At 55.8% G+C, this 27,716-nt stretch overlaps 1 protein-coding gene across 8 annotated transcripts; it reads left to right on the forward strand.

The window, feature by feature from the left end:
• The first annotated feature begins 831 nt into the window (after positions 1–831).
• PTDSS2 (phosphatidylserine synthase 2) lies at positions 832–27,644 on the forward strand. 8 transcript variants are annotated; one of them, XM_043970673.1, is made up of 13 exons: positions 832–983; positions 5,674–5,841; positions 8,821–8,922; positions 11,425–11,507; positions 14,369–14,436; positions 19,703–19,837; positions 20,158–20,208; positions 20,673–20,786; positions 22,056–22,174; positions 25,242–25,356; positions 25,457–25,602; positions 26,540–26,725; positions 26,826–27,642. In XM_043970673.1, exons 2-13 carry the CDS (start codon positions 5,825–5,827, stop codon positions 26,959–26,961), a joined length of 1,272 nt encoding a protein of 423 aa, XP_043826608.1. In that variant the 5' UTR covers positions 832–983; positions 5,674–5,824; the 3' UTR covers positions 26,962–27,642. The 8 variants fall into 8 exon arrangements, with proteins under 8 accessions (XP_043826608.1, XP_043826610.1, XP_043826606.1 ...); XM_043970675.1 differs by lacking the exon at positions 832–983 and adding an exon at positions 1,113–1,231; XM_043970674.1 differs by lacking the exon at positions 832–983 and adding an exon at positions 2,036–2,345.
• The last annotated feature ends 72 nt before the right edge of the window (positions 27,645–27,716 follow it).

A 27,716-nucleotide genomic window follows, 5' to 3' on the forward strand; every position in this document is an offset into this window, starting at 1 on the left:
CCCCGACAAGGCCGGACCACTTGTGGCATGCGGGAGTTGTCCCGGCCCCTCTCAACCCACACCAGGCACTCAGTGATCCCTCCCTCCCTTCTGTTTCAAGAACCACCCGAGGCAGGTGCCACTCGAGGGACTGACACACATGGGATACTCCCTAAGGCGTATGAACTGAAAGCCAAGGCTCCCTTTAATAATTAAAGTCCCCAACAGCTTCGTTCGGGTCCCCTCCGCGGCCCCCAGGTATTCGCTCTCTCCCGCAGGGCCCCCCATCCCCCAGCTCAGGGACAGAGTTCCCACTTCCCAAAGGCGCCCCCGGCCCCTGCCTGGGCCCCGCCTCCAGGAAGCTGGGGGGAGGGGACGAGTAGAGTTTTGCCCTGATGGGGCTCCTTCCCCCAGCTTCGCACCCCGGCTGGAGTGGGAGCTGGGAGGGGTGTCAAGGTGGAGCTGGGGTTACAATCAGAGGCGGAGGATTCACGGTTAAGGGAGGAGGGGTCACGGTTAGGGGAGGAAGGGTCACGGTTATGGAATTCGAGTCTGGGGCCAAGGGAGGTGGGGTCACGACCAAAGGGGGCGGAGTGATCATTAAAGGAGGCGGGGTGACAGTAATAGGAGGCGGGGTGACAACTGGTAGGCGATGGGAACTCAGATCGAGAGGGGGCGGAGTCACGGTGAAGGGGGGCAGGGTCACTTCCAAGGGGGGCGGAGTCAAGGTGAAAGGGGGCAGACCAATTGTTTGGGGGCCCAAATCCGCATTTGGAGAGGGAGGAGGAGGCACGGTCAGAGGGGGCGGGGTCACAGTGAAGGGCGGTGGGGTCACGGTGAAGGGCGGCGGGGTCACGGTGAAGGACGACGAGGTCAAGGAGGACGGGGTCACGGTCGGGGACGACGAGGTTAAGGAGGTGGGGGTGGCGGTAAAGAACGACGAGGCCGGGGTCACGGTGAAGGACGGCGGGATCGAGGTCGGGGACTGCAGTCTGGGGCCGAGGGTGAGACCCAAAAGGGCGCGGCTGGGGATGGCCACCTGCTTCTGAAAGCGCTGGGGCGGGGAGCGGGCACGCAGCGGGACTGACGGGGCTGGGGGCGGGGTCACGATCAGGGTCTTAGGGGCGGAGGACGCTTGGGTGGCGGGCGTCCAGACCTTCCGGCTCGCGTCCAGCTGTGTGTTGGACGAAGCGGTCGAGCCAGTGGCCTTCGAGGATCCCGACTGCACCAGCTGCTGCCGGGACTGCGGGTGGTGAGCACGGATGATCATGCTGCCAGCTGGAGCGGGAGCCGGGCGGGATGTCAATTACCCTGATAACCAATCCGAGCCGGGACTACGAATCCCAGGAGCCGCGCGAATAGGCGTGCGTAACGCGCTGCGTTTGAGGGGCGGAGCGGGACTACGCTTCCCAGCATACTGCGCGTAGGGGCGGGACGAGGGAGTCACCCTGGCAACCAGCCCGCGTCCCTCCGGCCTGCTGCTTGGGACTAGGCGCCACAGCGCGGCTTGCGGCCCAGGCGCGGCGTCCAGAGACATGCGCCGGCCCACCCTGCGTGCGGGGCGGGCCGGGGGCGGGGTGTGCGTGCGGGGCGGGCCGGGGGCGGGGCGCAGCGGGAGGGCCAAGCCGGAGTCTTAGGCGAGCGGTGTGGAGTTAACGCCATGCGCAGGGTCGAGCGCAGGAGTCCCCCGGGCCCGGGGCCGCAGGGCAAGGCCTCGCTGGAAGGGCCGCCGGTGGAGCCCGGGCCCGGGGTTGGGGCTGGGGCTGGGGCTGGGGCAGGGGCTGGGCCCGGAACAGGGGGCCGCCGCAGCACTGAGTCCGAGGTCTACGACGATGGCACCAACACCTTCTTCTGGTGAGCGTCCGGCGAGCGCGCGGGTGTGCGCGTGCGCGTGCGCGGGGGAAGAGCGCGCGTGCGCAGGGGAGCGCGCCCCCTCCCCCCCCCCCCGCCGGTCCTTGCCCCTCTCCCCCCCACTCCCGACCACCCGCCGTGAAGGCGCGGGGCGCTCCCCCGCCCTCTCCAGTCTGACCCCCGAGCGGCCGTGCTGTGGAGTTTGTAGCCCCTCCCCCTTTTGACCCTCTGACTTTTCTTTGACCCTGGTGGTGCCATGGACCCCTGGCCTCTTAGAACCTCGAGGAGACCCCACGTGGTGTGGTCTCGGATCCGAGGGTCAGGGGAAGGCTTCTTGTAGAAAGGGGTCCGCAGGCATCGATCAGGCGCCTGGTATACATCAGGTTCTGTGCTGAGCTTTGGGGATACAAAGAAAAGGAATGGATGTGCAAAGTATCAGTGGGAGTAACCACCCCCAGGGGAGGCACTGGCGTCTAGAGGGATCAGCAATTCGGGTTCTTCTCCACGGCTTGAAGGTAGCCAGGGAAGGGAGGTGGTGGTAGGGAGGGCATTCCAGGCAAGGGGAAGAGCCAGGGCCAAGGCTCAGAGTCTGGAGATGGAAGGTCTTGTTGGTGGGACAGCCAGGAGGCCAGGGTCACTGGATCAAAGAATATATATCAGGGAAAGGGAGGAGGAACAGGTTATGAAGGACCACAAATGCCAAACAGAGCATTTGGTATTAGATCCTGAAATGATAATGGGGTGATGATTGGACCTGCCCTTTAGGAAGATCAATTTGATACCTAAATGGAGGTTGGACTGGAGTGCAGGGAACTTGAGACAGGCCCACACCAGGGAGGGTGTCCCAGGAGTGAAATGGACCAGAAATGGTGCTGAGATGAAATGGACAAGAGGTGTTGGGGAGATGAAATAGACCAGGGTTGGTAAAGAGGTGAAATGGACCAGAGATGGTGCAGAGGTGAAATAGACCAGGGATGGTAGAGGTGAAATGGACCAGGTATGGGGGGGGGGGGGGAAGGGTGTTTGTTGGTGAAATAGACCAGGGATTGTGTAGAGCTGAAATGGACCAGGGATGGTACAGAGGTGAAATCCACAGGCCTTGGTGCTATACTAGATTTGGGGGTGAGAGTGAGGGGGATCAAGCCTAGTTTGGGAGCCTGGGGAACTGGGAGGACTGAGGTTGACCTGGATGGTAATCGAGATGGTGGGGAGGGTTTGGCTCTCATCTCTGGGCTGCTGCCCAAATGCATCACCAGGACACATGGTCACATTGCCCTGTTGGTCTGGGGGGGGAAGGGGGTCACCTAGCTCAAGGCCACCAGATAGCTATTGGGACTGCAAGCATGCTCTTAAGTCTACAGGGGAGGAAGTGAAGGTTTGGAGAGGCCTATGATAATGATGGCAATGCTAAACAAGAGCCAACCCTCCTCAAGCCCTGTAGTGTTCTCAAAGTGCTTTCCACAGCTCTGGGAAGTCAGGGGTGTTCAGATCCCTATTTTACAGAAAGGGAAACTGAGGCACCAAGTGGTGAGGATCACAGTGCTTGTAAGCATCTGAAGCCGGAGTCTGCCGTACTACCTGGCTGCCTTTCCTCACTCTTTTCTTTCTGACTCTATGCCCTTTGCTGCCCCCAGAGTTGTGTCAAGGCATAGATGACCCCACACCTGCCCTCCAGTTGTATGGGTGGTGGGTGGGAGCAGAGCTGAGCTCTTGCTTTTTTTGTTGTGTGCTCTGCTCCCCCCTCCCCACAGTGGCCAGATGAGTCCCCTGAGGGGCCCTGTGAAATCTGACCCGTTTGTGCCCTTCTGAGGGCCTGCGCCAGCCCGTGTCCAAGGGAGAGAGCAGGTGGTCAAGCTCCTTTCTACTCCTCCTTTTCACCCAGTCCTGGCTCCCATGGTGGTGGGGGAACCTCTCTCCTTTCCACAAGCTGTGGGGTCCTCCCTGGCTTTCCTCATCCCCTCCCCCTCCCTTACAGGCCCCTGGCCGCCTCCCCATGCTCCAATGTGCTTGGACCCGTCGGGCAGAGAGCCTGTCTTCACTCTCCTGTCTGGCTCCTTGGGCCCTCAATGGGTCTCCCACACACACACACAGCCCCCTGGCCTTGACCTGGTCCCTCCCCTTCCTTTCTCTCCAGCATCCCCAAGGACCCCAAAGGCGGCCCTGGGTGCTCTTTCCTATTTTCTCTTCTAAATGTCTGTCTCTGCCTCCTCTTGGGTCCATCTGCCTGTCCCCCGAGCTGTGCCCGGGCTCTTGGTGTTCCAGCCTCTCCAGGCTCACGTGTCCAGCCCTGCCTTTGGCTGTCACCACCCTCATGTTCCCAAGGAAGGACCCTGTCTTCTCTGAGTCCCGTATCCCATCTGTGGCCATGCTTCCCCCCCAGTCCTTCACTTCCCTCTCTCCAGTCCCCCCACAGCAGTTTGCCTGAAGGGCAGATGTGACCAGGTCATGTCCTGGCTCTGGCGGCTTCAGAGGTTGAGTTCCCCTGGTGGGATCCCAGGAGGCAGCCAGGGGCTCCCCACCTTGGTGCTGGGCTGAGCAGGCTGCCTCAGTCTCCCCTAAGAGCAGGGACTGTGGCCGGGGCTGGGGGGGGGAGAGAGAGATGACCCTTATTTGTTCCTACAGGAAGTGCCCCATAATTAATGCTTTTTGAATGGAAGATGAGCTAGTTGGAATTGTGGACCAGCCACAGGGAGAGACTTGTCAGGCCCCCTGAAAAGCATTGGCCGGACAGGGATGTTCACCTCGCCTCCAACAGGCCACACAGCAGCTGCTGCCACCACCGTGGCTGTACCTCTTCACTTGTACTCATTCCCTCCAGTACCCTGTTAGGAGAGATCGAGGAACCCTGCAGACTTCAGCTGTAGGACAGTGTCCCCACTGTCGCACACGCTCCCTGGAGGCCTTCCTGGGAGCCCTCATCACCCCATTGGCCACCCACCCCCCCGGCTGGCTCTGGCTGCCGTTGGCCTCGGCCCCCGGGGACAGTTTGAGACCCCCGCTTCCCGGGCACCTCTCCTCCCGCACTTCTTGGGGAGGGCTTTTGTGGACAGCTGGAGAAAGAGAGCAAACCGACAAAGGAAGGGGAGGAAGCCTCACTCTCCTTTTCAGAGGGCTTCTTTGTTGTTGGCCAAGTCACCTCTGGGCCTGATGCAGGGGCATCTGTCCTCCCCACAGAGGGGTCTGGAGGAGGGGGAGGAGGCTTCATCTAGGGGGTGGGGCTGGGGGGGGTCATGGTGCTCTTGGTGGGAAGGAGTCCCAGAGTTAGAGGAAGGTGATTTGGGCAGTTGTGAGAAGGATGGAAGGTAGGGAGCCTGAGGCAAAAAAGGCCAGGGAGGAGTGGAGAGACCTGGGAAGAGCCTGGGCCACCTGCAGGAGGGGCCCAGTGGCCTTGGCCAGCAGTCGGAGATGGCAGGTAAAAAGGGCATTTGTGAGTGGGCTTGGAAGTGGTCGATGAACCTTCACCCCGTGGGGCACCAGCCAGGGAGACCCAGCCTGCGTCCTGGCCAGTTTTGTGTCTTTTCCTTCCTCAGGCTCACTCCTCTCTGCTCCTTGGGGTCCCTGCAGGGTTGGAGCCCTGGCCTTGGGGATTGCTCAGAGGGGGTGGGGTGGGTGAGAAACTACCTTCCATTCTCCCTCCCTGTCTTCCATGGAACTTGAGCAGGCAAGCTCAGAGCTATCTGGGTGTCTATCTGCCCGTGGACGTTGACGCTTCTGATGCCCAGCTCCTGGCAGCCTGGGGAAGTGGGTGTGAACCAAGGCTTCTGGTGAGGGGGGATGTGAGGGACAAAGGGCTAGGAGGTCAGAGGGGAGGCTCAACTTTTCTTCTCTCTTTTCACTGCCAAGGAGAGCAAATGATCTCGAACCACTGAACAAAGTGATGAACGGGTCCCCAGGAGCCAGTCAAAGAGCAGCATCCTGGGCTCATGAAGATGACGGTAGCCAGGAGGGGGACACGGGGTTGAAGCATCAGGGACTGACCTCAGTGAAGGAATGAATGAGAAAGTATCCCAGGTAGAACAGAGTTCACCATCTTATTCAGGGAACTAACAGCTATCAGAGGGCTTCCCACACAGCTTGTGGGAAGATGTGCTGGCCTTCAGGGCTCAGCACTGAGGTGGGGGTGGACCAGGGTAGGGAAGTGGGGGCAGCTCATCCGAGCAGTGCGAGTGGCCAATCGCGGCTGTTGCCAGTTGGGTGTTTGCGCCAGAGGATGCATCCCATGGGTTTGGGGTGGCTGGTGGAGAGAGATAGGGCAGTTGTGCTGTGAAGAATTGGGGCCCAGAGAGGAGTCACGAATGGTTTGGGGCCAGTTCGGAGATGCTCCCCAGGGTCTGTGCTCGTCCCACTCTCAGATGTCACCGAGCCTGGAGGGAGAGAGCCTGCATGGCCAGAATCTCCCCCAGACCCTCTTGACCCCTGGAGCTCAGATGTCAGGCCAGAAAAGCTCACGGGGCCCTTGTGGGAGAGGAAAGAGCCCGGCTGACCTTTAGAGCCCTGCTTCTGGCTGGGATCTGGGGGCTGCCTTCAGATTCTTGCCCTGGAGCCTTGTGGCCTTGGGCACAGTCAAATTCCTATCTCAGAGCGGTCTTTTTGTCCAGAATTTCCCAACAGATTCTTTCAGCACAGAAAGTTTGAGTTTTGTCTGGTGTGACTGAATGTGAAGCTCAGCATTTTGGGAGAATTTTCCCTTCTCCTCCCCCTCCCTCCTTCCCCTCCTCTCCCTCCCTTGCCCAAGCTGGGTCTCACAGCCTGACCTGCCCACTCTCCTTGAGCTACCTACTGCCTACCCCCACCTGCCATCTTCTTCAGCCCGCAGCAAGAATCTTCCTGCCCTTCTGATACCCTATAACCAGAACATAACTCTGTTCTCTTGGGCTCCAGATGCGCCTTCCTCTTTTGTCCTAGGGATTGGTCCCTGTGGGCATCGTTGCATTGGCACGGGGGTGGCATCTTCAGGTTTAGACCCCGCCTTTTTCTCCTCTGAGGGCTGTGGAAGCAGGAGTTTGGAGCAGTTCAGTCTGGGCTTTGCCTTTGGCCCCACCCCCAGACCTGACTAGGCCTAGTGGGAGGCCAGGACCTTCTGGGTAGCAGTGAGAATCCCCAGGGTGGTCTGGGAATACAAGACTAACCCTTAACTGTTTGGCAGAGGCCAATGGCAGGGCCAAGAGGCAGGTGGGGCCTGCAGCCCCTGAGGGTGGAGGGGTGGAGGGGGCTGGTTTGACCGGAGAGAAGGCCTCCTGAACAAGAGATGCCGGATTCCAGAGTCGGGCCTGTTTCCCTGAGGTGCCCTCCCTTGCTCCTTCTGAAAAGATGAAGGGTTTTTATCCTCAGCTCCCCCAAATAAGCATTTCCATATTGCTAGCAAAACACCAAGAGAAGCTTGCCAGGAGCCGGCTACCTAGGCCTCCTAAGGATGCAGCCCATTCTGTGGCCTCTTTCAGAGCTGTCCGTCAGTCCTTCCCAACCTCCCTCCATTCTCTTGGGTGCCTGTGGCTCCCATTTTCCCACAGGCCCTTTCCCACCCTCTCCCTTCAGGCCCCCCCATGCAGTCACTCGCTGGGCCTCCTGTTATGTAGCCCTTGGCAGCCTGAGTTGTGTTCCTTGGGGAGGCGGCCGCTCAGGCTGGGGGCCGTGGGCTAGAGTTGGCTTTGCCTGCTGATCCCCTTTCCAGGGCTCTGCTGGTGTGGGCATGTGGGCCCCGGGCAGTCTCCTTCCTTCCCTCAGGGTCCGAGCCGTTTTGTGGGCAGACCATCTGGGATAGGCAGCCTTATGGCTGCAGCCTCCTCTTGGGACCTCTGGTCGGGAAGTTCTCAGCTGTGTGTCCCAGCACATGTCACTGCCTCGCTGAATGTGCAAGCTCAAGGAGGAGCTGGGGGCATGGGTTAGACTTGGTACCAGAGGTCTGCCAACTGCCGGGGTCCAAGGGGAGACTTTGAAGCATCTGTGAACTGGGGCTTTTAGAAAAGCAGGTGTCATGATTGTGGTGTTTCGGCTGAATTGGCCTCCTTTGTAAGTGCCTGCATCTCACTTTCTACATTTCCAAACTCTGAGCTTTCACAGAATGCCAGGGAGACACAGATGAGGCCCGGAAGCCCCACCTTCCTGAGAGGGTGAAGTTAGGGTGAAAATCCACCCATCACTTTCCCTCTCACTACCCCTTGGGCGCTATTCAAGAAAAATGAATCCCCACCGTGGCTACAGGTGCACCCAGAAATGTGGGCAGCAGCCTTCTCTATCCTGGCCAGCTCGTCAACCAGCATTTAGTAATTGCTTATTGTATACACAGCAGGTGGTGTGCCAGGCCCTGCGCTGAGGCCTCTCGTGGACCTTACCTTCCCAGGGGGGAGACCTCACCTAAAAGGAAGCTCAGAATCTAGGGGAGGAGGGAGGAAGGTTGCTAGCCTTGCCCTGCCCCCGAATAGGCCCCTTCCTCACCTCAGATCTGGTTTGTGGCCCCAGTTGTGGGCGAGGCTGCCCACCTCGGCACTCTACCTCACCCAGCCCAGTTCACTTTTCCCACAGCGATCTTCCCACAACTCTCAGTAAGCCCTGAGCTCTCTGTCCCCTCCAGGGTCATCACCAACCCTGCCTCTCCCTTCTTGCACCTCTCTCTCTGGGTGTACGTGGCACGCACCTCAGGCACTGGGTAAAGTGCTGACTGTTCCTGCTCTGGCCGCACCCCCACCTTCCTTGGCTCTCTTCAGGTCCCAGCTGAAATCTCAGGAGCTTCCTTCCCTCTGGACCACTCCCAGTGTAGCTTCTGTGTTTACTGCCTGCCCTTATTGTGAGACTGAAAGCTCTCTGAGGGCAGGGCTGGCTTCTGCCTCCCACAGTGCCTAGCACACAGTCAGCCGAGTCAGGAGGGAAGGGTGAGGAGGAAGGAAGAGGTGGGCACTGCCTGAGTCCGCGGGAGGCCCTTCAGGGCACGTGACACAGGATGGGGCCAAAGCAGCTGCCCCCCTGTGTAATCTCTTGTCCTGTGTCTTCCAGGAGAGCCCACACCTTAACTGTCTTGTTCATCCTCACCTGTGCCCTTGGCTATGTGACCCTGCTCGAAGAGACTCCTCAGGACACTGCCTACAACACGAAAAGGTAACCCTGGGCCTCAGGCCTGCCTCCAGGTCCCTTTTCCCCCCTGGACCTTAGCCAACAGTGACCTGACCTGCTGGGGCACCAGAAATGCTGGTTCACTGAACATGTTTTAGGAGAGTTCTGCCTTTGTTCTAGCCTAATTCTTCCTGCCCGCCCTGGCCTGGGGCTCCAGCACACCCAGGGCCTGCATGACAGGCCAGTGGAGATAAAATGCTCAGCATGCTTCCAAAGGACCTTGGGCTGGTGGGGGGGCGGGGCAGGACTGGCAGGTGGCTGCCTCTCGGAAGGGTCTAGAAATGGAATGGTCTCTAGTTTTTTTCTCTGTTTTTGCTTTCCCTGGTTTAGGTGTCAAAACCATATTTGGGTCATAGAAGGAGTTTGGTAGGGCTCTTTACCTATTTTTTCATATCATTTATATAGTATTGGAATTAGTTGTTCTTTAAATGTTTGGTAGAATTTGCTTGTAAATCTGGTTCTGTTTCTTTTTTTAGGGAGTTCATATTTGACTTGTTAAATTTCTTTTTCTAAGTTACGATTCTATTTCCTCTTCTGTTAATCTGGGCAATTTCTACTTTTGTAAATCATTCATTCGTTTCATTTAAAATTGTCAGTATTATTGGCAGATAGTTGGGCAAAATAACTTTTAATAATTGCTTCAATTTCCTCTTCATTAGTTGTGCATTCACCCTTTTCACATTTGATTCTGCTCATTTGGTTTTCTTCTTTCTTTTAAAAATCAATTGAGGGCAGCTAGGTGGCACAGTGGATAAAGCACCGGCCCTGGATTCAGGAGCACCTGAGTTCAAATCCGGCCTTAGATACTTGACATTTACTAGCTGTGTGACCCTGGGCAAGTCACTTAACCCCAATTGCCTCACCCCCCCAAAAAAAAACCCAAAAAACAATTGAGCCAATGATTTATTTCTTTTTCTTTCATAAAATCAGCTTCTACTTTTACTTATTGGTTTAATGGGTTTTTTACTTTTTTAATCTCATCTTTCATTTTTCAGGGTTTCTATTTTGATGTTTAATTGGGAAGGTTTTAATTTGATGTTTTTCTAGCTTTTTTAGTTACATGCCCAATTTGTTGATTTGTTCTTTTTTTTTTTACTGGCACATTTAGAGATAAGAAATTTCCTCCTAAGTAGCTTTGGCTATAACCCACAAACTCTGGAATGTGTTTCATTGCTCATGATCTTTAATGACATTATTGATTGTTTCTATGATTTGTTCTTTGACTCACTCATTCTTTAGGATTAGATTATTTAGTTTCCAATTAATTTTTCATCTGTTTCAAAGACCCTTTTTTTGAATATAATTTGTTATTGCATCATGATCAGGAAAAGATCCATTTAATATTTCTGCTTTTCTGGATTTCTTTGTAAGGTTTTTACGTCCTGATACTTGGTCACACATGAGAAATAGATATACTCCTTTTTTTCCTGTTCATTATTCTCCAAAGATCAGTCATATCTTACTTTTCTAAAATTTCATTCATCTCCTTAACTTCTTTATTTTATGGTTAGACTTATCTAGGTCTGAGAGGGGTAAGTTGAGGTCTCCCAATAGTATAGTTTTATTGTCTATTTCCTCCCATAACTCATTTCACTTTTCCTTTAAGAAGTTGTCTGCTCTGCTTTTGGTGCATCAGTGCTGAGCCTTTGGACCAGCTTTAGCACTCACTGTAGCTTCTGGTGGGTTGGAGGAACTGGGGGCTTTTCATTTCATTAATGCTTCCAGTCAGATATTGTTCCCAGTGAGGCTCAAGGGTCCTTCTTAGAGATTTAAGAGCCCCCGCAGTTGACAGCCTTATTAGCTTGTGTTGAGCATGAAGGCCACGTCCACCCCCAGTGGTGTTCTTGCCAGGGTCCTCCATGGACAAGCAAACTCTGGTGCTTGTCATCTCATTGAGGGGCCAGAGTTTCTAATTATAAGTGTGCCTCACCTAAAGACAGCCTCCTGGGCTCTTTTTGGGAGGGTCCTGGTCTCATGGTAGCCCTTTGCCAGAGAGTGAATTAGCAGTCTCTTGGGGTCAGGTGTGTCCAAGCTAAAACCAACTGGCCCCCTGCTGGTTGGAAGTCTGACCTAATACACCAAGGCTGAGTGTGGCTGTTGTGTAGCCTCTGCTCCTCCACCAAGCATAGGAGGGGACGGCAAGGGGAAGGGACAGAATGAGCGCCTAGATAGAGCCTACTGTGTGCTAGGCCCTGTGCCAAACGCTTTTACAAACGTTACCTCATTTGATCCCCGCAATAACCCTGGGATGTTGGTGTTATTATTGCCCCCATTTCACAGATGAGGAAAACTGAGGCAAACAGAGGTTCAGCAACTTGCCCAGGCTGGATTTAAACTTAGGTCCTTCTAACTCTAGGCCCAGTGCCCTGTTTACCGTGGTGCCCCCTGGCTGCCTCAGAAGTCCATGTGAGACCTTAGCTCTTGAGCAGAAGACCATGGGGGGCTGGCGGCACAGACACTGAGGGGCTCTTTGCTCTTTGTCCACAGAGGGGTCGTGGCCAGCATCTTGGTCTTTTTATGCTTTGGAGTCACCCAGGCCAAAGACGGACCCTTCTCCAGACCGCACCCAGGTAACCGGCCCTTCACTGTTATCGGTGGTGTTCTTCATGGGGGGCATGAGGTCTGTCCATCTGAGGCCGTGGTGTGTCAGGCCACAGCCGTGGACCTGCTTCTCTCTGCAAAGTCCTCCCCATGTCTCCCTCAGTAAGGCTTTCGAGGGTTGGTCCAGGTGGCCTGGGCAGATGAGCACCCTGTCTTTTGGACATCTTATGGCCTTTTATTTTCTGTCAGTCCTCCTCCTTGACTTCTGTGGCCTTGGACAGTGGCGATCACTTTCCTCCTGGATCCACTCTTCCCTTTAGGCTTTCAGACCCCCCCCCCCCCACCTCTCTGCTTGATCCTTCTCCAGATCACCATAGGTGTCCCTCAGAGTCTGCTCAGGGCCCTCTGCTCTGTTCCCTCTAAACTGCTTCACTTGGTGACCTCATCAGCTCCCATGGATTTAACTTCTCTGTCTATGCTGATGATGTTCCGATCTCCCTTTCCTGACCCAACCTCTCTGCTGACCTCCACCTGCCCTTCAGACGTCTCAAACGAAACATCCAGCAGACCCCTTAAAACTAAATATGTCCGAAATGGGACTCTATGAGCTTACCTCCTCCAGCCCCTATCCGGTCCCCTTCTCTGTAACTGTACAGGGCACTGACCTTCTCCCCAGTCCCTCAGGCTCCCAACTAGGGAGCCATCCTGGACTCCTCACTCTCTCCCTACCATGTCCAGTATGGTGCCAGAGCCTATCAGTTTCCCCTCTGCTGCATCTCTGGTCAATTTCCCCTCTGCTGCATCTCTGGTCAGTTTCCCCTCTGCTGCATCTCTGGTCAGTTTCCCCTCTGCCACATCTTTCACCAGTTTCACCTCTCCAGTGTCTCTCTAATACAGCCCCTTCTCTCCTCTGATACTGCCCCCCACCCTGGGGCCGACCCTCATCACCTCATGCCTAAACTGTTGCAATAGCTGCTGGAGGGTCTGCCTGCCTCGAGTCTCTTCTCACCCTATTCCATCCTCCCTTCAGCCACCAAAGTGATCTTTCTAAAGCACAGGTTTGATTATGTCACCCCCTACTCAGTGGTTCCCTATCACCTCCAGGATCACATACCAAATGCTCTGCTTGTCATTCAAAGCTGCCACCTCCTCCTTCCTTTTCCATCTTCTTACACCCCACCCCCGAGCATATCGTCTTTGATCCAGTGCCCTCGGCTCCAGCTGTTCACCTACACCCTCCATCTCTCAGGCTGTTCCCCCATGCCTGGAATGCTCTCCCTCCTCCTCTGTCCCCTGACTTCCCTGGCTCTCTTAAGTCCCAGCTCAACTCTCAGCTCCTCCAGGAAGCCTTCTGTTGAGCCCCCTCTCTCCAGTACCTTCCCTCTGTACATCGTTTTCAGTTTTATTGCAATATCTGATAAAGAATGTCATAGGATTGATATGGGGACGGTGGTGAGATGTGGGCTGGTGGATGTGGCACAGCTCAGAGAAATTGGCTGTGAAAGAGGTCTCTAATGGTATCGGTGCCTGGCTCTGTGTGGGGACTCTTTTGGTGGAAGGCTGATCACAACTGAGGGGGCACCAAGCTGATAGGAGCCACACGGTGAGTGACAAGTCAGGGGACACAAAGACTGGGCAGGCTAGAACATTGGGCTGGCCATGAGAAAATGAGCTGGTTTAAAGTAAGGGAGGCAGGCTTAGAAAACTGTTGGATAAAAATTGGGGCTCAGTCAGTCTCTGTGCCAGGCATTGTGCCAGGCAGGCTTCTGTCCTCTCAAGGCAGAGGCTTTCCTGGCCTGTGTCCTCGCTGAGTGGTCTGTCAGTCCTGAGAAAGGATGTTGATTGGCTAGGGAGGGTCCCGAGGAGGCCCCCTCAGTGGGAGATCTGTGGGAGACAGGGATTCTGTTGTCAAGTATTCCAAGGCAGAGAACAATTTGAACTGTTTGGGTCCCCCAAGGCAGAGCTGGGATCAGAAAGGAGGCCAAGGAAATAAACCCAGTTAGAGCTCCCCTCTCCTGCAAAGCAAGGCTCAGTTCCTCAAAAGGCTTCAGTCAGGGGCAGCTAGGTGGCGCAGTGGATAGAGCGCTGGCCCTGGAGTCAGGAGTACCTGAGTTTGGATCCGGCCTCGGACACTTGACACTTACTAGCTGTGTGACCTTGGACAAGTCACTTAACCCCAAATGCCTCACTTTAAAAAAAAAGGGGGAAAAAAGGCTTCAGTCAGGGCTGGGGAGCAGAGTGGATCTCAGAGGGGAGACTGGCCTGAGCATGAAGGGGACAATGCCAGGCATCAGTTTTCCTGAAGCTGTGCAAGAGCAGGCTTAGGAACTGGACCCTGAGGTCATCCAGAGAGGCGATGGCCCTTTATCTGGAGGCTCCTGGGGCCACTGGAATGCGGAGCCTTCTGGCCTCCAGCATCAGTCTAGAACTTACTGGCACTTTCCCCACGGGCCTGCCTCTGGCACCAGCCTGAAAAGAGCTGATTCCCCTCCTCCGCGTCCCTGGAGCCATCCCTGGAGGAGGCACCTTGGTCTGTTCTTGAGTGCCTGGTGATGCCGCACTTTCAGCAGCTCTTCCCTGGTGTGGCCTCGGGGCTTCCAGGGCGTGGTGGGCTGCCCCCAAGGGATGCTTCTGCTGTGGACTTGGAGGGCTTTGTCTGCCCAGCAGTCCCTCTGCCCACCTGCTCTTGCTCAAGGGCTCCCTGGTCTTGGGGGGCACAGAGCAGGGCCCGTGGTTGCCCAAGCTGAAAGAAAAGGCCCAGTGGCTGCTTGGAAGGACTTGGAACCCAAAGGCTGAGTTGGCTGGAGGCGGCCTCTGGGTGGGAAGCTGGGCACCCGCTTGTGGTGGCCGGGACAGGGGCCAATACCTGCTGCTCTCTCTGTCCTTGTAGCTTACTGGAGGTTCTGGCTGTGTGTCAGCGTGGTCTACGAGCTATTCCTCATCTTCATCCTCTTCCAGGTAAGCGGCACAGACTCCCGGGGGGCGGGGGGGCGGGGCTGGAAAGGACAGAAGGCGGCCTTTCCCAGGCCAGCTGACTCTCTGAGGGAGCATGCGTCTGGTAGCTTGGCAACTGCTTCAGAGTGCGGGGGAGAGAAGGACCTGGAAGCAGACACTTGGTCTCTCCTGGCAAAGAAAATGGGGCACCTGCCACAGGCGCTTCAGGTCTCAGTGGAAAAAGATCTCCTTTGGAGATGTAGCTTAGCAAGGTGACCTGGGTGCCCCCCCCAGGAGTGAGGGGGTGTCCCTGTAGGGGCTTTCCCCAGAGAGGCTGGGGAGGGAGTCTGAGCTGGCAGTGCTGAGGCCCCCAGGTGGCCACCACCAGGGCTGCCCCTCCTCTCCGGGTTAAATCTTTGCTTCTTGAATGGAGCCAAAGAAGTTGTGGCCAGTGTGTACTTGGAGAACATGTGTGTTCCTGAGGATATGTTTGCCTCTCGAGAGCAGCTAGTGAAGCTCCCTCCGGTGCCAACCCTTCTGGACGGCTTCACTCCTCCCCTCCCCCTCCTCACAGAGTCCCCTGGGACAGGGAGCCTCAGTTCTCCTGTGGGCCCCGGGGCCACTTCTTCCTTTGTGGGGTGCAGGGCCACAGACGCACGGAGAACCCCAGAGTGTTCAGAGGCGAAATCCAAGCCAGCCAAGCCCGATTGTAGATAGGCCTGATGAGAGCTGTGCTGGCACTGGGGGTGAGATGCAGGTAGGAGCTGGTGCTGGCAGCTGAGAGAGACACACAGAGATAAAGAGAAAGGAAAGAGGAGAGAGAGACAGAGAAAGAGAGAAGAGAAACAGAGAGAAAGAGAAGAGAGAGAAGAGAGACATAGGAAGAAAGGAGAGAGAGGAGAGACAGAGAGAAAGAGAAGAGATGGAGAGAGGGAGACAGAGAGGGAGGTCTCTGGGAGATCCGAGACGACAAGTGGGTGGTCAGCACCGGTCCTGAAGGAGTGCAAAGGCAGGGCTTCCCAGAGTCATCCTGGAGGAGCAGGTCAGGAGCGAGAGAGGCCAGCCCCTTGTCAAGGACACAGGGAGCATAGAGAGGACAGGCATGGGTGGGGAGGGATTTTTAGGGAAAGGGGAGCCCTGGTGTGTCAGAGGACAGCAGCCAGTAGACAGGGCAAGGTGGAAGGTTTGTGGGAACACCCTCGTGGCCTTGCGGGGTACTCCCTGCAGTCAGCAACGCTCTGTTCTGGCTGTGTGTCAGCCCGGTCTCATTCAGACTTCCTCAGACAGAGGCTTTGCAATTGTCGAGGTCAGACCTCTGTTTTCTGTCCGGCCATCCGGGGTGTCTGGTTCTTAATGAAGTGAGTCACTGACTCACCTTTGCCAACAGCGCCACACTAGAGGTCCCTGGCCTGTAGTTGGCTTTTCTCGTCGGTGAAAGCCGCCCCTCCCACCTTTTCCCTGGCCTCCAGCCTCCCTCCTGTCGTCCCTGCTGTCCGCGCTGTCCAGATGTCATTCGTCTGGGCCTCGTGGACCCTTCCCCACCATCTCACTCGTGTCGGCTTCATCGTGCTCCTTCTCCCCGTCTCCCACAGACCAACCCCCTGGAGCTTTATCTTACCCACCACACGGTGTCCACGCCACCCCCAGGCCATCCCCACACTGTGGACTCGGCCTCCTGCCCATCTGCCTCCTCTTCTTTGTCTTCCTGCTTTTACCATGTTAACTTCCAAGAGCAGGGACCGTCCTGCCTGGGTCATGTGCCCATGCTTCTCCTCATCTCTCTCGGCCTGCCTCTTCTTGTCTTTCTCATCTGGGCAGAGGACACGAGCCCAGCCCCCAGCCCACCCGCCGCCCCTTTTTCCCCCCATCATGCCTCCTCAGGGAGCTTCTCTCGGACCCAGGTGGCAGCGATTCCCCATCCTCTCTGCCCAGCGAAGGGGGGCATGTCAGGGGGAGGGCACCCTCGCACTTTCAGGCTCTGCCCCCTTCCTCAGCTCCCTGGCCTTGCACATCTACCCTCTGCCAGTCCTGCCAAGCAACCTCTGTGTATGTGGTGCCTGCACTGGCCGGACTGGGCACAGGAATGCCAGACCCCAGGGAGCCAGAGCTTCCTTTTGAAGGTGCTCGCCACAGTCTACTTGGGGGACAGCGGCCTGGGCCAAGCCAGGAGGAGGAGGATGGGGCAGTTGCCCCCCAGAAGATGTGAAGGGGGAGCACATTCCTAGAGACTCTGAGGAGTAAGCCCTTGAGAAGGGGTGGCAGGGGGACCCTAGACCTTAGAAAAGTCTCAGCCTACCTGGCCTCTGCTTCATCTTTAACCGGAGGCCTGCTAAGGGCCCACCAGTGCCACACCTCAGGCTCAGAGATAGGTCTGAGCAGCACATCACAGTGACTGGGAGCTCGGGGGCCTGGAATTCCAGGGGGGTCAGAGAACAAACCCAGATGGATGCAAGATGTGGAGATGGTCATTTCTACGTGTCCACTTTGGGCATGTCCATGACAGCATGGTCAGATGGGAGATGGTCAAGAAGAAGACTAGGATTGAGCGTGGAGATGTACCTACCCTTTGACCTAGAGATGCATTGTCAGGGAGGCCAGTGATAAAAAAGCCGTAGAGCCCAGAGTATCCGCAACTGCATTTTGTGGAGCCCAACGGAGAGATGCCATCGGTCATCTGGGGACGGCTCCATGGAACGCGGTGTGTGTGTGTGCCTGTCTCTGGGATGGATCCACGTGGGCCGAGAAACGCTGAAGGACCGAGGCAGAAGTGAGAAAGGGGGCCCTCAACGAGACCCTCACCTCGTCGCCATCCACCACAGCCAAAGCACCACGACCAGACCGCCAGGGCTGACCGTGGCGGCTCCAGAGAGCCCAAGGCCACGTGCAGCATCCGACTTTGGCAGCTGCTGGGTCAGTTTCTTGGGCCGTGTTGGTTTCCTCTTGATTCTACGGGATGGCTCAGGGTGGGACGTATAGGCATTGTAGAAACCAAACCTATCAATAAAATTGGATTTTCTTTTTTCCAAAGAGAGGTCATGGGACTTTTCTCTTGGTCTCTTCCAGTCTGTGGCGTGCCTGGCAGCGAAGGCAGCGGCGTGGCGACGGCCGGTCCCACAGATCGCCCGGAGACGCCAGCTCTGACGGGCTGGGCCCTGACTCTCAGAAGAGCAGAAGACGGCCTTTGGGGCCTCCCCTGGGGGCCCCCACGGGCCTGCAGAGCAGCTAGCCCTGAGCTGTGGGACACACAGATGGCCTTGTCTCTGAGACAGGAAGCCAGCTTTCTTGGGCTTGGGAAGGGACTGAGGTGAGGAGGGAGAGGCCCAAATAAGCTCCTTAGAGGCCTACTGTGCGCCAGGCCCTTACCCTTCTTATCTCATCTTGTCCTCATTGTACACATTGGGGAGAAGGTAGCAAGAGGTTAGGGGCCTTGCCCAGGGTCAGACAGCTAGTAAGTTTCCAAGGCTGAATTTGAACTTGGGGTCTTGCTGACTCCAGGCCTAGAGAGACTGAGGACAGGAGTCTGTGGAAAAGACCAGAGGGAATGAGGAAAGGGACTGCTTGTTCTGAGCGCCATGGAAGGGGAGACTCGCCTAGGGTCCCAGGGGGTGACCCTAGGGATCTGTGCTGGGCCACCTAGGCAGCTTAGATCACAGGCATTTGGGAGAGAGAGAAGCAGCTAGTCTGAGGGTGGAGCCGGCCCATCTATCCGTCGCCCACCAGGACCCAGGAGGGGGGACTGTCCTGGGTCCCTCAGAGGCCAGGCTCTGGCCATGAGCATCGAGTGGGTGGGGCAGGTGGGAAGGACAGCATTTAGTAAGCGCTTACTGTGTGCAGAAGAGAAGGTTCAGGTGGGGCCCAGGTGGAGGCGGCAACCACAGAGAATGAGGGGGAACAGCGGCAGAGAAAAGCCCAGGAGTCTGTGAGCAGCGCTGTCCCCCAGTGGGGGGTGCGAGCAGGGGCAAGTCCAGCTGGCATCTGCCCATACTGCTGGCTGACCTCACCGGGCACCCCCCCTCCCAGCTTCCAGTCCAGCACGTCCGGCCATCTCAGACTCGGGGCCTTGATCTGTTCTCGCCTCTCGCCTCTTCCCCTGGTTTGACCTCCAGGTACACAGTGAGGCACACGCATACACACATGTGCACACGTGGTATTGTGTCCACTCAAGGCCGTCCCTGGGCATGTGCCCATGTTGCCATGAGGAGCCTCACCAGGCCCAGAGCCGCCCTCCCTTCTGGGCCATGTGAGGTACTGTATAGCCACGGCCCTGGCGGGTCCCAAGCTCGAGGTGGCCCCTGGAAGCAGACGCCGAGGACAAGGATCCCTGGAAGATGAAGATCCCTAGACGGAGATGTCTCTCCTTCCTTGGCCAGCCCCAGGGCCTGTGCTCCCTCCTCCTGACCTTTCCCACCTCCCCCTGCCCTGCTTCCTGGGGCCTCCAGGATCAGACATGCGACATCTTCGTGGCCTCATCTCCCCGTCCTGGCTTGCGCTGGAGTCTTCGCCCAGCGTCCACTCTGAGAATGTTGTCTCCCTCCCAGACGGCCATGCTGTGTTCTGCCCAGGGCCTGGTACGCAGCGAGTGCTTCAGCGGTGCTCGTCAGCTGACTGTGGGCCTCACGACCCAGGCTTCACAGGATCTTCTGCACTCGGTGCTATAGGACGTCTCCCTCCATTGCCAGACCTCGCAAGGCTCGGGACCAAGATTTCTCCCCTCCTTGCAGTCGTCTCCCCTCCAGCCCCCAGCCCCGGGGTGCTGGTAAGCCTGGAGGGTAGCCTTGCTGGGGCAAGAGCTGCACCAGCCCCCTCAATGCAAAAACCAAGTGGGAATAGCCATGAGGAAGGGGCGCCCCTTGAGCCCCTGGTACTAGGGCTCAGGCCCTGGGCAGAGCTGTTGAGGAGCCAGTGGCTCAGTCATCCTGGAGCCCTTCATGAGAAGGGGCTGGCCCCGGGGGTCTCAGCCTTGCCCCTCTGGACTTTGAACAGCTGTGGAGGGCGTGGCCTCAACCTCAGCTCGGGCTTCAGGGGCCCACAGGACCGGGCACCTGGTCCCATCCCCAAGCCTCAGCTCTCTGCTGAGAGGCCTCCCGGCCCCCTTCCTCCTTGCCTGGGAATCGGCACTTGCTTTTCTGTCCTCGCCCCATCAGGGGTCATCTCTGAGCTCCAGTGGGCACCAGCCAGTCTGGGGAGGGCACCTACCTCTGTGCGGCAGCCAGGCCCTCTCGGCTGTGCCGTGGGTGGGTGTCCTGAGGCCTGGCGGGGCCTGCAGGGCTGGTCTCTGTCGGTCTTTCAGACAGTGCACGACGGAAGGCAGTTTCTGAAGTACATCGATCCAAAGCTGGGCGTCCCCTTGCCAGAGCGGGACTATGGAGGAAACTGCCTCATTTATGATCCAGACAACGAGACGGACCCATTTCACAACATCTGGGTGAGTGAGGCCCGAGGGCGGGAGGCCGATCTTCGCTCTTCCCCATTGGGATCTTCTGGGATCCTTCTCATTTTATAGTTAGGGAAACAGGCAGGCAGTAGGTGACCAAGGCTAGATTTGAACTCGGGTCTTAGAGTGTTTTGTAGGTAGTAAGTTAGTTGTCACTAGAGGCTTTAGACAGAGGCTGGACAGCCATTTGTTGGGGATGTCACACAGGGGAGTCTGGGTTAGGTGAAGGTTGGACTGGAGGCTTGAGTCCCCGGGGCCTGACAGGGACCCCACCTCAGACAGACCCCAGATGCTCTCCTGTTTTTCTGCAGGACAAACTGGACGGATTCGTTCCCGCTCATTTCCTTGGCTGGTACTTGAAGGTATGGCCTGTGGCGTGGCAGTCCCTGGGAGACCTCAGCCTCTTTGTGGAGAAGGCGGGGGGAAGGCCGGGGCAGAGAGGTGGGAGAAGGGCCAATGTGGAGACCTCAAGACTCCCAGGGTGGGCAAGATTCCACACAGAGGACTATCATGGGTGCCCTGGCTCCAGGCAGTTTATGGGCTTGCTCTCTCCCCGCACACCCCCCCCCCCCGCCCCATCCCCGCTCCCAGCCAAAATATCTGGTGACCTCTCCTGCCTCCCAGGGGGCCACATTAGACTGGGAGCTCCTCATGGGCAGGGGCTGCCTGGAGCCTGGCACCCAGTCTGTGCTTCCTCTCTGACCGAAGGCCAGGCGGAGGGGGCCGTGGTGCCAGGTGTCCTCGAGCCCACCCCCCCTCCTTTGGCCTCTCTGGGGGACCCGGGAAGGGTGGGTGCCAGACTGCCCTCTCCATCTCATGCCCCCAGACCCTGATGATTCGGGACTGGTGGATGTGCATGATCATCAGCGTGATGTTCGAATTCTTGGAATACAGCCTGGAGCATCAGCTGCCCAATTTCAGCGAGTGCTGGTGGGATCACGTAGGTATTTCTGTTCCCCAAGGGCCTGGCCAGGCCCTGGTGGGCTGCTTTCCCCTTGACGTGTGACACTGAGCAGCTGTGGATGTATGGACTCTGCTGCCCCACCGCAGGGAGGCAGCCAGGTACAGAACCTGGCAGGGCAGAAGCCCTCGGCAGCTCAGGGCAATGGGTATGGGGAGAGTCACAGAGTCCCGAGTTCAAATCCAGCCTCTAACATTTGGCTGTTGGGTGGGGAAGTGAAGCCCCAGGGAGGTGATTTCCTAGGTCTGGTCCCCATTCACCCCAGAGCCTGGACTGGGCACCATCTTCTACCACATCTCCTGGCTACTCAGTCGCCTATGGGTTGGAAGGCTTGGGTCACATCAAGATTCCTGCAGAACAAGAGCTGAAGCTCCTTGCACCCACACCCAGACAGAGAAGAGACCTGGGAAAGACAGGGACGGGTGGCAAGTGAAGCCCCCATATGACTCTGTATGTGTGTGTGGCTTTGTGTATAACAGTCTGTGTGTTACACACACAGTATAAATAGTATGAGACTGACTGTGTGTGATGGTATGTATGTAATTGGATGTGTGCAGTGTAATCATGTGTGTGTGTGTGTGTGTGCGCGTGCGCGCACGCACGTGCGCTTATATGATCCCATGAATCCAGAAACTAAAGTTGTTTTCATCTAGTGCGGAAATGGGGCAGAGGAGGCCTTCCTGAAAGCTGTTTTTACTAAGATAGTTTCATTGGGTTTTTCTTTTCTTTGGGGTGTGGGGGGATGCCTCCCCTCCCCCATCCCATCTCTTCTCCTTTCTCTGTCTCTGTCTCTCTCTCCCCCACACTGAATGTGATCAGAGGCCCTTTCTCCATATCCCGATCAAACCCTATCAGTTTTATTGTTGGTGGGTTATTTTCCAACCATCAGCATGTTGCAGGTATAGAGCACACTTGACCATGACAGATACCACCTGCCCTTTCTTAGGTTGTCCTGACATAGTCTGGCCCCAGTGTAGTAAGTTTTCGATCTACAGTTGTCTTTTTCTGCCTTATCTCTGTGATGACAGTAAGAATAGTAGCTCAGGTTCATGTAGCACCTTACAAATGTCATTTCCTTTGATCCCTTCTTCTAGAGAAGGAAACTGAAGCAGGCGGTGTCTGGTATAGGAGGACCCTTCCAGGGTGGTTGTGCACTTCTTGGGCCAGAATCATCCGTGCCCCTCTTCTTGTGTTTGATGGCATGTCCCATGGAGGTGGATGTGGGTGTGACACTCTTCTCCTTTCCAGTGGATAATGGACGTGCTCTTATGTAATGGGCTGGGCATCTACTGTGGCATGAAGACCCTGGGCTGGCTTTCTCTGAAGACGTACAAGTGGCAGGGACTTTGGAACATCCCCACCTACAAGTATGTGTGTGTGGTGGGGGGGGGGGTTGGGCACGGTGAATTACTTGTGCATTTGGAGGTGGGGTGCCACGGTTCTGCCTTTCTGCAGAAAACTCTGTCTGGGGCTGCTGTCATCTCCCGCACCGTCCAGAGGGAGGCAGATAAAGCATCTATAAGCACTTGTGTGCCAGTTACATTGGGCTAAGTGCCAGGGATACAGAAAGAGGCAGAAGGCAGTCCCTGCCCTCAAGGAGCAGCTTACGGTCTTGTAAGGAGGAGACCACAAGCCAACAAACACGGATGAAGCGAGCTCTAGACAGGATAAACAGGAAAGAATGAATTCCAGGGAAAGCCCCAGCATGAAGAGTGGCAGTGGAAGGCGCACTGTAGGAGGGGGCTAGAGCAGAGCGGTGGGGAGAGCCTTCCAGGGTTCATTGGTGGGTCAACCAGAAGGCCAGAAGTTAGGGCTGAGAGAATTGATTTGATGACTTGCCCAGGATCACACAGCTGGTTGGGGTCTGGCTCGGCTCCAGCTTCAGTGGTAACAACACTGGCACCAAGAGTCCAGCAAGAAGTACATTTCCCAAGTGTTAGCTGCTGACCAGGTGCCCTTTATACTGGAGATCAAATAACTCATTAAAAAGAGAAGCACCAGGGGCAGCTAGGTGGCTCAGTGGATAGAGCACCGGCCCTGGAGTCAGGAGGACCTGAGTTCAAATCCGGTCTCAGACACTTAACACTTATTAGCTGTGTGACCCTGGGCAAGTCACTTAACCCCAATTGCCTCACTAAAAAAAAAAAAAAGAGAAGCACCCCCAAGCCACCATCTTATCATAAAGTCAGAAAAGGCCTTTGACAAGGTACAATACTCATTTATGCTTTAAAATGCCTAGGTCTTTAAACAACCCACGGTTAAAAGGGTGAAATCAAAAGCTAGTGTTATGTGCCGTGTGATACACCAGAACCTCTCCCAGTAAGTATAAGAGTCAAGTAATGGTTCCCTCATCCCCACTACTGTAGCACCAGCAGGAGATATTCCGAGTGGGATAGTTTACCCAGAAGATCAGAAAAAAGAAAATCTGGTAGAATCAGCAAAGAAACTCATCAAGACCATTAATAGCACGGGGACAACAAAACAACAGGAGAAAATAATAGAAAGGGAAGATCCTTTTTTTTTGGTGGGGCAGTGAGGGTTAAATGACTTGCCCAGGGTCACACAGCTGTTAAGTGTCAAGTGTCTGAAGCTGGATTTGAACTCAGGTCCTCCTGAATCCAGGGCCAGTGCTTTATCCACTGTGCCACCTAGCTGCCCCCCAGAAGATCTATTTTAAAATAACTACAAACTGCATAAAATATCAGGGAATGAATCCACCAAGTCACCTGCAAGATTTATAGATACTATATAAAGTGTGTGCATAGATAGAGTATATATACAATTGCAAAATAACCCTTAAATCAGCAACGGAAGTGCTGTGCCAGGGTCAGCTCTGCTGGTGTAAGAAAAATGTCTATGGTTCCAAAGGTAATCTACAGATTGAATGGAGGGGAAAAGAACCAATAAAAGCCTTGAATCTCAAGGGAGATCATTGTAAAAGTAGGAATGAGGGGCAGCTAGGTGGTGCAGTGGATAAAGCACCGGCCCTGGAGTCAGGAGGACCTGAGTTCAAATCCAGCCTCAGACACTTGACACTAGCTCTGTGACCCTGGGCAAGTCACTTAACCTCCATTACCCTGCAAACAAAACAAAACAAACAAACAAAAAAAGTAGGAATGAAAGGAGAAGAGGGTTTCCAGGTCTTATACACTAAAGCAGTAATTATAAAAATTATTGGTATGTGTTAGAAGTAAAAGTTTAGATGAGAGGAACCATTTTTTTCTTCTATCATAAAAGAGTATTTTATTATTTTCCAGTTACATGTAAAGATTAGTTTTCAATATTTGTTTTCTATTTTTTTTAATTAATAAAGTATTTTATTTTTTTCCCATTACATGTAAAGATAGTTCTCAACTTTTGTTTATACAGGCTTTCCAATTTCAGATTTTTCTCCCTCCCTCCCCTAGACAGCAGGTAATCTGATATAGGTTTTATATATATATATATATATATATATACACACACACATAATAACATTAATCCTATTTCTGCATTAGTCAGGTTATAAGAGAAAAATCAGAGCAATGATGAAAAACCTCAAAATAGAAAAACATCAGCACCAAAAACAAAAGAAATAGCATGGTTCATTCAGCATCTATACTCCACAGTTCTTTTTTTTTTTTTTCCTGGATTTGGAGATTCTCTTCCATCATGAGTTCCCTGGAACTCTTCTGTGCCATTGCATTGGTGAGAAGAATCTAGTCCATCACAGTAGATCAACACTCAATGTTGATGATACTGTGTACAATGTTCTTTTGGTTCTGCTCATCTCACTCATCATCAGCCCACGCAAGACCTTCCAGGTTTCTCTGAACTCCTGCTCATCGTTTCTTACAGCACAATAGTATTCCATTGTATTCATATACCACAACTTGTCCAGCCATTCCCCAATTGATGGGCATCCCCTCAACTTCCAATTGAGAGGAACCGTTTAGAAGCATTGCTGTGTTTCTCCTCCTTGTCCAGGGTAATCCAGGATTACAGGGTAATCTGCTCTATTTCCTTATGGATTTTGAAGATCCCTCTTATCGATGACATAAGCACTGAGCCCACTCCCAGTTTGTTAACTCTTAGGCGCAGTTGCTTATATGTGTCTGTCAGAAATTCTTAGTTACTTAGGCCTCAGTAAGCCTGACAGTTTTTGAAAAGATGAGCAATAACAGAAGGACCTAAAGATGACAATATTCTGGCTGACAAAGCCGCCAGGCCCTCTGACCATCTCCATAATCAGGGATGATGCCTCATCGCTCCTGCCCTCCTAGGGGTCTCCTCTTTTTCCAGGACTTGCTTTTCCCTCCCTTAGGGAAGCCCCCCCCCCCCAGTTAAGCTCCCCCAGCATCTCTGGCTCTCAGGAGGCTGGTCTGAGGCAGGTGAAGGCCTTTGGGGGAAAGGCAGACCTGGTGCTTCAGGGATATTTGTTTCCCGGTTTCCCAGGGGCAAGATGAAGAGAATCGCCTTCCAGTTCACACCCTACAGCTGGGTTCGCTTTGAGTGGAAGCCCGCCTCCAACCTTCGCCGGTGGCTGGGAGTCTGTGGCATCATTCTGGTTGTGAGTCTCGCTGGAGGCCCACCCCAGGCTGAGGGGGGGGTGGGTTCCAGGGGCCCGGCGTCCAGACCCGGGGCCTATGCTCAGGCCAGGCCTCTCTCAGTTTCTCTTGGCAGAACTGAACACCTTCTACCTGAAGTTTGTGCTGTGGATGCCCCCAGAGCATTACCTGGTTCTCCTTCGACTGGTCTTCTTTGTGAATGTCGGAGGCGTGGCGATGCGGGAGATCTATGACTTCATGGATGACCCGTAAGGAAGCCAGGGTGGGGTGCCTGGGGTCTGCTCTCAGCCAGCACGCGTAAAGCACCTACTGTATACAGAGGCCAGCACAGGCCCCAGTCCTGATCCATGCCTTCAGAGGGCTCCTGTCTAGTACAGGGCTGAGATACAGAGCCAGACAGCCACAAGGTCAGGGAACATGTGCTGAAAGAAGATTTGAGTCCTGTTTTAAGGGTGGGGGAGTGTCATCTGGGTCTGGCCCCCAGAGGTGCCTCAGGTCAAAGGGGCTGAGGGAGGGGGCCTGTGGCCAGGGCTCGAGAGGCTGAGCAAAGGGAAGGGCCAGAGAGAAGTCCAGGGGGCAGTCAGAAGGAGGTGGGCTGCCCCGAGACCTGCAAGTGGAGACCCCTTGTTGGAGAAGAGCAGTGGAGACGGGTCGGGGTTCTCCCCATAAAGGTGGCCAGGGAGAAGGCCAGGTAGGGAGAGACCATCAGAAGCCCCTGGCACAGATACAAGAGGAGGGAGGGGAACCCAGATGAAGGAGCCTCAGTGCCCCTCAAGCCTCACCCAGGTGTACCCGCCCACCTTCTCAGAGCCACATTCCAGGGATGTGGCAGCCCCCAAGGGGGTCTGCTCAGGTCCTACCCCTGGTGGCCGCACCCCAAATCTACCACTTTAGGAGCCCCCAGGGAAACATCCATCTAGGTGGGGAATTGCCAGCCCCACCCCAGGAGCCCAAATGATGTCTCCTGCGGGCTCCTCCGTGGGAAGGCAGCATTGGTCATCCCAGACTGAGCGACTGCATTCAGGGCTGGAAGGGGAGCTGAGCCCTGTGGGCTCTTGGGCCGAGGCTTCATGCACCTGTTTCCCCTCCCTGGTTCCCAGAGGCCAGGGGGCATGTGGCAAGCCCCTGGGGGGCCTGGGTGCCCGCTCCCCAGCTGTCAGCCACTGGGCTCTCTCTCTCTCTCAGGAAGTCCCATAAGAAGTTTGGGCAGCAGGCCTGGCTGGTGGCGGCCATAACTGCCACTGAGTTCCTGATAGTGGTGAAGTACGACCCCTACACGCTGACCCTGTCGCTGCCCTTCTACGTGGCCCAGTGCTGGGTCCTGGGCACCGTGCTCATCCTCACGTGGACCGTCTGGCGCTTCTTCCTTCGGTGAGCACCTGCCCGTGGCTGGCTTCCCTGGGGCGGGGGGGGGGGGGCGGCCTTCTGACCCCTGGCCAGAGGTGTCAGAGCTGCTGCCTCTTCCTGGCAGGGACATCACCCTCCGCTACAAAGAGATCAGACGGCAGAAGCAGGAGAGCAGGGGTGAACTAGACCGAGCTGCGACCAACGGCAGCGAAGGATCTTCTCCACTGCTAGAAGAGCAAGACAGAGACGGGCAGCTGTGAGCAGACGGACTGGCCGCCCCCCTCCCGGAGACTTCGTGTGGGGAACGGCCGCACCGCCCTCCCATCCACCCCAGGGACAGGCCCTGGAGGCCTGTGGGAGCCCAGGCAGCCAGGGTTTAGGGCGGGGAGACCCCGGATGGGCACCATCTGCCCAGTGACGGCGAGAGGACGACAGTGGTCCGGGGGCAGCTCGGGGGAACCCTGGCCTCCAGGGTCATCCTCTTCCAGCCGCCCCCGCCCCCTGGCCCAGCAGCTGAGCTCCAGGATAGAAGGAGGGTTTCCATTTAGTTCAGCTCCACCCTCCGGGCACTCCTGCTGGGCTGGAGGGAGGCCCCAGTGAACAGATCTCCCAGAATGACCTGGGGGCTGCCCGTGGGAACAGAAGGCCCGATGACCAGGGAGGGGCCTTGGGTTTGGGAGCTTCGGTCTGGGGAGGGCCTGGCCTGCCCTGCTCTGGGGGCTGGGGCCCAGGTTGGAGGGACTGAAGAGGGGGAGGGGTGGTGTCCATTAGCTAGCGTGAACAGAGCAAATAAAGTCGAATGATGGAAAGCAGTCCAGGCCACGAGTTCTTCCTGACACTCCGACCCACTCTAGGCACTGGCCCTGAGCAGCCTCCCAGAGTCCAGCCCCTTCATCCGAGGGATGGGTCCTGCCAGTTTGGCCCTTGCCAACCCTCCCCCCTGCCCCAACATCTGCACAGCCCAGACCCGTGGCCGTCCCTGCCTGTCCCATCCCTCTCTGGTGGCCAGCCTTGG

This window comes from Dromiciops gliroides, chromosome 6 (assembly GCF_019393635.1).
Source record: "Dromiciops gliroides isolate mDroGli1 chromosome 6, mDroGli1.pri, whole genome shotgun sequence".
NCBI lineage: Eukaryota > Metazoa > Chordata > Mammalia > Microbiotheria > Microbiotheriidae > Dromiciops > Dromiciops gliroides.